At 33.7% G+C, this 12,317-nt stretch overlaps 1 protein-coding gene across 1 annotated transcript in view; it reads right to left on the reverse strand.

The window, feature by feature from the left end:
• Positions 1–12,317, reverse strand: part of KIF18A (kinesin family member 18A) — a 79,362-nt gene that overhangs the window by 56,345 nt on the left and 10,700 nt on the right. The window contains exons 3-9 of the mRNA XM_029207017.1: positions 10,870–11,027; positions 7,588–7,692; positions 7,063–7,173; positions 5,812–6,009; positions 3,321–3,497; positions 1,842–1,916; positions 1,523–1,629 (exon numbers count right to left, since the gene is read on the reverse strand). Of these exons, the coding sequence (XP_029062850.1) occupies positions 1,523–1,629; positions 1,842–1,916; positions 3,321–3,497; positions 5,812–6,009; positions 7,063–7,173; positions 7,588–7,692; positions 10,870–11,027 (931 nt within the window). The remainder of the gene's footprint in view (positions 1–1,522; positions 1,630–1,841; positions 1,917–3,320; positions 3,498–5,811; positions 6,010–7,062; positions 7,174–7,587; positions 7,693–10,869; positions 11,028–12,317) is intronic.

The raw sequence follows: 12,317 nt of genomic DNA on the forward strand, positions 1-12,317 counted from the left end.
TTTCTTGCCCTTATCTGTAAGTTAGAAAACAATACCCCACTTCAAATTTCAGAGTTGTTGTAGTGATCAGATGAAATTAATGTGAGCCTAAAAATCATCAAAATCTACAAAGCCAGCTACAAACATAAAGTGTTATTTTATTAGAAGAAGTTATCTTAGCATCTGGGGTCAACTGAGGCAGAAAAAATGATTTTTTTTAAATCAAGGATATTTTATATAAACGTCAATACACAAATCCAATTTTTAAAAAGTGTTGTACTTGAAACTAGGTTGAAAATCACTGCCAACTAGTCTTCCTTATGTACCCTAAAACATCTTCTACAAACTCAAGAATCCCAAAACAGTATGAATAGTCAATGGCTTAAGATGTGGTTAGTTTCTCATACTAATGATAATAGAAAATTAGCTTTGGAGAATAATTACTCAATTTTAATCAAAGGTGAACAGATTCCTTTCCTACAGGGCCTCTAAGCTTTTAATATGCTGATGTATTTTGGAAACCTCTTAGATTCCTTAAGTAAGGAATAATTTTCAAACTTGTTTGATCCAAGAATTCCTTACTGTCTGCTTAGAACTACTCAAGATTTACAGCTTTTGAACTATTGTCCCATCAGGACAACTTGGAAATTGTCTTAATTGCTTAGGAAAAAAGTACTTGCAAGTACTGTATTACAGCTTTCTTTTTTTAAAATTTACCTGCTAAAAGCTTAGAGGGTACAGATCATATTTCTGTGTCAATTTATATCACTGAGAGATGTCCCTTCAAATAATTAACTGCTTAAACTCAATTAAGTGGATTATTAGAGTTATATAAAGTCAGGAAAGGGTAGGTACGATTTACATGAACCATGTAAATAATGATAATGCCAGATGCTTGAATGTTTGTGTCCCCCCAAATTTAAATGTTGAAACCTAACACCCAAGCTGATGGTATTGGGAAGCGGAGCCTTTGGGAGGTGATCAGGTCATGAGGGCAGAGACCCTATGGATGGGATTAGTGCCCTTATAAAAGAGCCTCCAGAGAGATCTCCCTCTCTTTTGGCAATGTGAGGATTCAAGGAGAAGTCTACAATGTGGAAGAAGGTCCTCAAACAACCATGCTGGCACCCTGATCTAGGACTTCCAGCTTCCAGAACTATAAGAAATAATTTTTTGTTTGTTTGTTTATACGCTACCCAGTCTGTGGTACTTCGTTATAGAAGCCAGAAGGGAGTAAGACACCACAGAAGAAAAATATGGAAACTACTAAAAACCAATTTCATAAGTGGCATAATTGGCTTTACTTTCTCCATCTTATACCTAAGACCTGGTTCTCATTATCTGTATAATCACACTTAAAATTACCTGACCTCCAACGTGTGCAATATAAGACCAATTCAGTGACTTCCTGAATTCAGTTGAGAATATATAAAGACATACAACAAATGATGATGATAACAAAATATCTGACTGAATTTTAAACTGTAAATAGCTGACTAAATTTCACAAAATCCTCAAACTGAGATCTTAATGTCAATTTTACCTTTCAATTTCTTTTTCCTGAGGGTTTGAAATCATTACTTTGTTATTTTCATCAGTAAAGGCTTTCTGTTCTTCATAGGCCTTTAGTTTTTCTTTTAACATTAAAATCTAATAGAGAGAAACAGTAGTTAAAATACAAAACAAATTATTTGTCTCCATTATACATGGCCACAGAAAAATTTCAGCTGTGAAAAATAACTGAAAAAGCAAGATTTCAATTATAAAAGAAAAGCAAATCAAAGTTTTAGACAATAAAGATTGCAGAATCCCATAAATGAGGAATTGAGGGAGATTAGCAACAATGTAAAGAGGAGACATACCTCTTCCTTCTGTTCATTACAGATCTTTACATACTGAGTTATGTGATTGTCGAGGTTAAGAACGTTGCTCTTCAACTGTTAAAAAATAGAAATTATGATTGCGTATATATAGAGATAAAAATCAGTCATATACATGAACAAAATAGCATTACAGCCTCATTAATTCAGTTCCATGAATCCAGAATTTGTGACAATTACGATCATTTGACAATCATAATCAATTATGTTCATGTTTAAAAATCTATGACAAGAGGATATGTTGAGCACATTAATACTGAATTTATAAAAGAAACTCCCTTACTATCTGAGAAAAGGTACTTTAAAGAACTTGCAAAACAGTCATTCACATAAAAATTACCCACTTTCTTTTTCTGGTCCTTTGACTTTTAAGATATAAAGAGATAATTTAAATTTCCACCCATTTGTAAGTTCAAGTAGTTTTTAATGAGTTCTTAATATATTTTATCCTTTTTATAAAAGTATGAGCCCCCTGGCAGCTATGGAATAGTGGAAAGAACATTAAACATGTAATCCAAATACTTGATTTTGAGGCCCTGCCCACTTTTTACTTAAAACTCTGACCACGTGATTCCTCAACTGTAAAGTAGAGCCAAAAATGTCTTCCTCAATGAGTTGGTGTAAGCACTGCGTGAAAAACTTGTGTGAAAGATGTTTGTATACCTAATACAGTACAACCTTTCCCAATTTATTATATAAACAATATATAAATATTTCTCTAAGGAAGATAATAACCCACTTATCTTCATTCAATGGGAGTAGCAGAGGGGTAAGCCCCCTAAAAAAGCCATCATACCAGCTGAACTCTATGTCTATTCCAACCCTGAGATCCTGTGATTTTACACATCATGTTTGACTTACGTTTTAAAAAATTACCCCAAATTATTGGCAAAAATACCAACCTAACCAATCATTATTATATTGCTCTAGCTACACAGATTGGTTACATCAATATCATGAATGTGACAACAAATTGTTTTAAAAGAGCTATTTACTTTATAAACTGAGGCAGATATTATATCTACTTTACAGATGAAGTAACTAAGGCTTGGAGAGATTAGCAAACATGTCCAAGGTTTTCAGGTAGAAAGTGTTGGTGCTGGGTTACAGAAGAGCATCAGCCTTGGCTGTAACAAATGTGTTAAAGCCTTGACCAATCACACCAGGGTGCCATCAAAATATCACGTACCATGATGTGAAAAAGGTTAGAAAGAAAGTCACTAAAACATCCTAGCTCCACAAAAGACTAAATAATAGTATTTATTATATATGTAATCAAGATGCTTAATGGTTTAATTGTCCCAGTGAATGCTCAATTAATCAGATTAGTAAAGACATTTCTAGCCCTGATTCCTAATTCATTAGTAGAAGTACATCTCTAACTCATCTTTTGCTGTAAGTATAAAAAAGAAAAAAATGCACCCAGTACTCTTACAACAAAGGCAGAGTAAACACACTTACAGAAGATTTAATGTCCTTTGCACGGTTAGCATACTTAAGAGTGTTATAGGTGTCATCGTAGAACACAGAGGAAGGACTAACAGCAGCTATCATTATAGTTTGACAGTTTCCTCCAAGAGAATCCTTTAACAAGCGAGTGAGCTTACTATTTCTGTAAGGAATATGCTGATTCTTTCTCTGAAAGAACAAAAAAAGAATTCTTACGTCATTTTCCACATTCAAATGTAAACCTGCTACCATTTCACTATAAGAATTTAAGAACTGCTAAACTTTGCCCAGACTTATGATATAATTGGTGACCAAAATGATGATGAATCTTATGGAACTATTCAGTGAATATATAAAACAAATTTCCCATTAAAAGATTATATCTCTATCCGATTAAATACGAGCTTTAGTTAATCATAAAATGTCAGTATTGTTGCATTAAGTTGTGATAAGTGTACCGTATTAATGTGAGATGTTAACAACAGAGGAAACTGAGTGTGGGGTATATTTAATACAATCTTCCTGTATTATCTTACCAACTTTTCTGTATCTAAAACTATTAAAAAACAAAATGTTTATTAAAAAAAATCTCCATTTTTTAAAAAGAAATTAAAATACAAAAGTAATATATGCCCTAGAGAAATATACTAGAGGCATAGTAAGAATTCTGTATAGCATAGAGCTACTTCTCTCTTTAAATTACCATCTAACATGAATACAAAATAAATTATAATTATAGTCTTACAGATATTTATCTGAAAGCACAACCACAGTTCTAAGAGAACTTAATTTTTCTAGGTTTTCTTTTACTTAAAAGATACAGTTCTGATTTTAAAGTAAAAAATTTCCCAAACACTACCACTTCCATATAGAAACAGAGCAGTATAATGTTAAGCTAAAAACAACCTTATGCTATCCAATGTAAATCTTTCATATTACAGAAGAGAAAAATGAAGCTAAACAAAAAGTGACATGACTTGCCTCAGGTCACACGGCTGGTAATCCAGAGTTAGAAACAGGCCCTAGTCTCCCAACTCCCAGTAGTACTATGCTTTCCACCATAGCAGTCTTTCCCAAGCAGTGTGGAATGTGCACAGCTGGTGCTACTTGAATTGATTTTGCATGTATAAGACATGCATTAAACACTGACTAATAAATGACTCAACAGGAGTCAATTACTAAAAATTTAGTCAGTATATGGAAAAAATACTATGAATGGCTGAAGTTTAGGAAATTAGTCTCTATACCATGCTATCTGCTTACATGTTTTGAGATTTTAACTTAGAATACGACACATATTTTGCTTCTGTAATATTCATGTGATTTCAGAAACTTGCCCTTTTAAAAAAGACTTCCCAAATCATTTTAATGTACTTTATACTTTATCAAATTGCAACATTTTGAACAGTTTAACAGTAATTTTCCTAAAGATTCTGAGCCTGGTTTGAACTTAAATTATCATATTTTAACTTTGAAAAAAGGAAGTCATTTTTACAAATACAGAAGCTATCAAATATGCTGTGTTCCTGTAAGCACTTCTGGCATATAGTAGATGTAAACTATTTTTTAATGCCCCAGAAGCATCTAGCAAACATTATCCTATTAGGTAATTTAATTACATTTTAACTCTTCTTCCTCTTTAAGAAAAATCAACTCTCTTTAATATTTAAACCAATTTTATAGTATATATATAAAACACTAACCAGACCAGAGTTTACTTTTTCTAAAATGTGTTTTTTGTTTTCATGCCAATTCAATTATCATGCTTATTGTGTAGTGATCATTAAATGGTCATTTAAAAAAAAATCAAATTCAAAATAAATGATGAGAAGGTATAATAAAATATTAACTATCAATCTGATATTCAATACTTTACATTCAACAAATTCTGATTATAAAGCTAGAAGTTAAAAAACAAAACAAACAGGGACTTCCCTAGTGCCTCAGTGGTTAAGAATCTGCCTGCCAACGCAGGGGACACGGGTTCTATCCCTGGTCTGGGAAGATCCCACATGCCGCAGAGCAACTAAGCCCGTGTGCCACAGCTACTGAGCCTGAGCGCTAGAGGCCACGAGCCACAACCACTGAGCCCGCAAGCCACAACTACTGGGCCTGTGTGCCACAACTACTGAAGCCCACATGCCTAGAGCACGTGCTCCGCAACAAGAGAAGCCACTGCAGTGAGAAGCCTGCGCACCACAACGAAGAGTAGACCCCGCTCGCCGCAACTAGAGAAAGCCCGTGCACAGCAAAGACCCAACGCAGCCAAAAATAAATAAATAAATAAATAAATTTATAAAAAACAAACAAACAAAAAAACTCCATAGCTTTATTTGATATACTAGGTTCTCTGAGGTCTTTGCTCTTTATGTAAACCTTATTGTTACATCCTTGAAATTTGATTTATAATAGATCTTTAAGACAATTATATTAAATAATATCTTTCTGGGAAATATACGTATTTCAGTATTTCAAAATACTTAAATAAACATATAGTACCTACCTTTGTATCTGCTAAGGCATTGATAACATTCCCAAGAGCTAAAAGTGATCGATTAATATTTGTGCCTTCTATAAACCGGGTCCCTTTAGCACTGGTAGAACTGGCTCTTTCAGACCCTGCCAGGTCAATGAGTGACATCTTGGCAATTCGGACATTTTGATTGATACTTGCTGTTTTATCTTGTTGTCTCAAATAAATCTTTTTGAAATCACAGGAGAATAGGGAAAATGAGGATTAGATTTAACAAAATTAAAAGAGAAAAACACTTGATTTTTAAAAGAGCATGAAATCAATTATTTTTATTTTAAAGACATAATGAATAAGGTATAACTTGACTGGCTGATATCCAAGAGTACCAGAAGTAATTACCAAAGTTGAGAAAATTTGAAAACGAAAAGACTTCCTATATGTGCACTAGAGGGCAAATAACTCCTGGCTTGATAGAAGGTCAAAACAACTGCCACTTGTATTCTGGTAACCCTTAAAAGCAGGGTCTAAGACATTTTGGGGAAATCTCAGTGTCCCCGATAAAGATATCTCTCAAGATTACTAATAAATGAAGAGTCAGTGGTAAGAAGAGAAAAGATTAATAAAATTTTGTGGACTAGAGACTTTCCGAATGACTTGGTTTCCCCTGATTTGAATTCTTTCAACTATAACAATTTCTTTTTATTGGATGAGTTCCACAAAGCATAATCCAGAATAAAGACGTATAATCATCTGATTTTTAACAGAACTAGAAACTACAAATAATAACTACTAACCTATGCTTTAGGTTTTTCTAGAATGGTATTCCTAAAAAGCACTGTATCAACTGAATCACACACTTCCTTAAGGAATGCAACTACTTACATGGTCACTATGGCGAAATCTTCTAAAAAGTGAATCAGTATCTCCCCAATTTATTGGTTCTGTAAATCTAGATCTATAAAGAGAAAGTCTGCTCTGAATATAAGACTATCTTTTGTAAAGATTAAATATTTTCGCCAGTTAAAGGAAAGGAAACCTCTAATACTACCACTTTACTATCATATTTTCACACAGGTAAAAATTTACGTCTAACTTACATCATCTCAATTCTAAATATTCTTGACAGAATCTTCTCAAAGCTTCAAAGTAAAGGAAGTGCTGAGAAGTAGAGAAGTCCACAGATGAAGAGATATTTTCGTATGTGTGAAAATTACCATTCATAAATTTGGCTTCATTTATTTTAAATTCAATTTTAAGAGCTGTAGTCTAGTGACCTGTTACCTGGAAAACAGCATGAGAACGAGAAGATGTAGCATTCATATCAGTGGGATGCTGTGTCCTGTTTTTGTTTCCATTATCCAATAACTGTAAAATTTCCTCTGAGGATTTGGGCTAAAGGAGTTGAAGTAGAAGAAAAATACACAAATTAACCACTGATCTTTAAAATTTTTAATAAACCATCAACAAGCAAGAAGGCTTTTAAAGGTAAAATAAGTAAGAAAGTATTTTCCATAAATTAAATCCCATTAAATATTGACTGTGTATCATTTGCTTAGTACTTTGGTGACATATGAAAAATAAAAGATAAAATCTAATCTCTCTGAGGAGATAAAATATAAATATATTAAGCAGAATAATACACTATATTAAATGTTCAAGTAGATTTTTAAAAGGAAAACCCATTTGATTATTTCAAAGGGAAACAAAACAAGACTACAGATATACCCTGATTATTTTAAAATAAGTAAATGGCTAAATAACCATACTTGCTATTTGAACAAGCCAAAAAGAAGTTTATAAACATACCTGATGTAAAGTTAATCCCTGAACAACCACCCCTTTTTGGGCATCTTCCCGGACAGCAAGTGGCCCTGAATTTACTAAGAGGTCACGAATCTGTTCATTATATACCTTAAAATAAAAAGAACTCCTTTAGCATTGATGATGAAACAATAGCGACAGCATCACACAAATATGCACACATTGCTGATTTAAGGTTATATTAGAGAAGCAGCAGCTCATTTCCATTAATCTCACCCCTTCTATCACACATTGCTATTACTTTCCTAACATCTGAGAAAATGGAAGAGTTTGATTACCAGCACTTGAACTTAAAATTTAAAGGTGGAGTCATTATACCCTCCTCCCATAATTCCCAATTTGATGGCTACAGTATAACAGAAATAGGATAGCTGGAATTGTCTTTTCCTATTTCCTGGAAATATACGGACACACGGTCTTAGGAAACTCTAGTGAATCTGAAATGTAAGTTATATGGAAGTACCATGGTTCTTACTGGAGAAGATATTTATTGTTTCATGATGTCCAAGTAATCCAAACTTTTTAGAGTTTAAAAGTTAAAGAAAACCCATACTCAAAGATAAATGATATTTATTTCATTTATCCTTCAATTACATTAAGTTTAATGCATAATGATAATTCCATAATGGGACCCTGACCCCCCCAATTTGAATGATGAGGAAACTGAGGCCCTAAGAGTTTAAGTGATTTGTCCAAGTTCACAGTCACAAAGGTAATAGGATAGCATGAGAACAAGAAGATGTAGCATTCATATCAGAGCAGGGATCAGAGCCTGATATCCTTACTCTACTGCATGGCACTGAATACACATCTGTGTTTTAAATCTCTGGCAATTTTTTTTTTAGTAATTTCTGTAAATAACGTACAGTAATAATACAGTTGATTTGATTTTATGAATTTACTAAAGATACTAAGTTTTCTACGTGCCAACAAAATGACAATTACACATATATGATAAGATTAAAAAACACACATAAAATTGTCTTCAATAATTATTTTGTGTAAGTTATATCCTGTTCTAATAAATAGCTTACAGTGATAATTCATTGCTGGTATAATTTTCTACAATGAATGATAACCATTTTTAAATGTAATAAATTCTTAGAAGTAGTAAAATGATAATATGAAGAGATAATTTTTTGGTTCTTATTCTTCTGATAAGCAACAGTCACTTTTTAAATGATTCCCCTTGTCCACTTCAATCATACAAAATATATAATTAGACAATTACTCTCAAGCTGGTCTTTGCATCAAAATCACCCGGGAGCTTTTAAAATACATAGATGCCGGGGCATTCCCTGGTGGCGCAGTGGTTGAGAGTCCGCCTGCCAATGCAGGGGACGCGGGTTCGTGCCCGCGGTCCGGGAGGATCCCACATGCCGCGGAGTGGCTGGGCCCGTGAGCCATGGCCGCTGAGCCTGCGCGTCCAGAGCCTGTGTTCCTCAACGGGGGAGGCCACAACAGTGAGAGGCCCGCAAACCGCAAAAAAAAAAAAAAAAAAAAATACATGCCTCAACCACAATCCAGACTTATTAAATTAAAATGTCCAGGGGGTGAGGCCTAAGCATTTTTAAAAAGCCCTATAGCCAATTTTGGTGTACAGCCTGAGTGGAAAACCGTTAGATTAGATATTGCCTTACCATTAATAAAATGAAAGCAGATTAAAAAAAGGAAAAACAATTAAAAACATTATAAAAATAATCAAATTTCAAAATTCTCCCAGTTATAAAAGGATCTAAGGAAGAAGTAATGAATCCTCCCATGCTCTCTTCCTGATTAAGTTCAGAACAATTCTTTTCAATACATAACTATAGAAAATGAGTTTTACTTCTCTTTTATCACCAAGTTCTATAGACTGTAAAGAAAATTTTTAGCAACATAATCTTGATCAATTTTTGAAATGTGAAGAAGAAACTCTCAGTAGAAACCAAACAATAACATGTCAACAAGAGCAGTAAAAACTAGAAATTCACTCTCTGACATCACAAATAAATAGGCAGTAAAATCAGAGATTTGTTTCTGCACTGGTTTCTAAAACACTACCTGAACACAAAGTTAGAGTGCCAGTCACTTTGTTATGATCTGTTGAATGTCAGCTATCAAGAGGTTAGGAGGGCTCAAAGAATGATGGGGTATGTCAAAAAAACACAAGAGACAGCATGAAGGAGCCTCACCTAGCCAAATCTGGCACAATTTGAACATACAAAAAATGCTTAGAGAAAGGGCTTATAATCTACTGAATAATGTTAAGAATCCATAAGTCTACATTGATACAGTAGAGGAAAGGGACAGTTCTTCCTTATAGTAGAAAGCCAATGAATAAATGTAGAAGAAATGATGGAATTTAAAAATCAGTATCATCTGTCATCATGATAGTAATTGATTCAGGCATGAATCATCAGTGGATGCTAAAACGAACAAATTAAAATTTGAGGGGTCAGAGGATATTTACATTGTTTCCCTACAAGCTACTTACTAATTATAAAGTGTAAAGTAGTACCTTTACGGTGGAAAAACTTTGCAGACACCAGCATAATGAAACTGATCAGTTAACATAGCCAGTAATGGGACTAACTAATTACATAAGCCTCTTGATATGTTATATAAGAAGAACTCATCATCACTTCTGTGGTGTTCCTGCCAGGGCATAACCTGAATGTAATCATGACAAATCCAAACTAAAAGTTTTACAACAGCAACATAAAATACAGAGGAAAAAAAAAAAAATCCAGATTAAGGGGACTAAACAGATGAATTGCAAATGAATGCAATCTGCCATCTTAGATTTTCTTTTCAATAAAGGGCATTATTAGAACAACTAGCAAAATCTCATTAAGGTCTATAGATTAGATAAAGGTGTATCATTGTTAATTTCCTGATATTGATTACTATTCAGTGGTTATTTAAGAAATTTCCTGTTTTTACAAGTCTGTAACTTAAACAGTTAAAAAAAATGCATACACACACACACAGAGAAAGCAAAGGTAGTAAAATGTTAACATATTGGGAATCTGGATGAAGGGTATCTGGAAGCTCTTTGTACTAATCTTGCTACTTCTGTATAAGTCAGAAGTTATGGCAAAATAAAACGCTTAACAGAAAAAGAGTAAGATCCGTAACAAATACCTAAGACTAGGAATTGTAAGATTTTATATATTCATAAGAAAATTTCTGCATGATAGAATAATTTGAATGGACCATGGAACTTCTTAAAAAAAGATTTCTCAATACTACTGATTAATGTAAAGAATGATATTGCCAACTTACCTCCAGATAAGAAACTGCGGTACTACATACTTTCTCTTCTTTAATCTCATCCATGGATTTGTAAAGGTCTAACATTGTTTGATACATCACTCCAGGTTCAGCAGCTGATCCTAGCATTGTGTGGGTCTTCCCAGCTCCAGTGGCACCATATGCAAGTACTGAGTTTTTATGAAAAGGGATCAAAGCTCTTTGTTATGACATATAACATTACTGTATCTACTGTCTAGTGAATACTTCCATCGGGATATCCTGAACAGTAACTTTAAATCCAACAGATCCAAATTAATTTATAGTCTTATTTTTAAATCCTGGCAATTTCATCACAAGTCTACTCTTACTCCTATATTCTCTATTGATGAATGGTAACTTCCCCCACCCAACTGCCCCCCACAAGCTCCCTTTCTTCGACAACAATCACAAATTTTAATCGATTATCAGTCTCCCTACCTATTAGTCTCAATCTTCTTTAACAAATCCCTTAGAATTTGTACAGTTGTTTTTAAGAAAACGAAATATGAATATGTTAAACCTCCTGAATTTTTCCACAGTCCCATATGAGAAAGTTCAAATTCTTCACCTAGAAATATTACTAGTGACTCTAAGGGAAGATCCCTGCATATCTCTCCAGACTATTTCTTCCTTGCTGTGCTTTGGCATACTAGATTATCTGAAGTTCTCCGCATGTGCTGCTCCTTTTTGAGTCCACTGCCTTTGTCCTGGAGAGTGCCTCTACTTAATCCAGCTGGAAAACTTCTACCTGCACTAAATATTCAGCACAAAAGTCACTTTCCTGTGCCTTCCCTAACTGTCTTAGGCCGAAGTGGCTACTCTCTCATTTGAGCCCTCAGTGTATGCTTACATCCTTTTACTTCTAGCATGCATCATACTGTATTTCTAACTGTGAGCTCCACCAAAGTGGAGGCTATGTATCCTTCCCACCTAGCAAGTGACTTGGCACAAAGCAGGTACTCAATACAAGTTTGCTGAATTCCAGATAAAAGCCATTTATAAAATTCCTTTTAAAATTTTTGTTTTAGACAAATTACTTTGTTTTCAAGACTCTATCCAGTACAACAGAACAGTGATGCATTTCTTCAAATGCAAAAAACAAAGGAAAAAACTACTCTGAATTACATATTGCAAATACCAAACATAATATTCAGTTAACGCAATAAGTCTTTGAGAATTATTTTTATAGGTTAAATCTCTCTGCTAAGTTCATTAACAAACTACAAAAATACTTTTCATTTCTCTAATGATTAATGATGTTGAGCATTCTTTCATTTGTTTGTTGGCAGTCTGTGTATCTTCTTCGGAGAAATGTCTATTTAGGTCTTCTGCCCATTTTTGGATTGGGTTGTTTGTTTTCTTGTTATTGAGCTGCATGAGCTGCTTATAAATTTTTATATACAATGGAATATTACTCAGCCATAAAAAGAAACGAAATT

This window comes from Monodon monoceros, unplaced genomic scaffold (assembly GCF_005190385.1).
Source record: "Monodon monoceros isolate NGI ecotype Baffin Bay Population unplaced genomic scaffold, NGI_Narwhal_1 Super_Scaffold_7, whole genome shotgun sequence".
In the NCBI taxonomy this organism is placed as follows: domain Eukaryota; kingdom Metazoa; phylum Chordata; class Mammalia; order Artiodactyla; family Monodontidae; genus Monodon; species Monodon monoceros.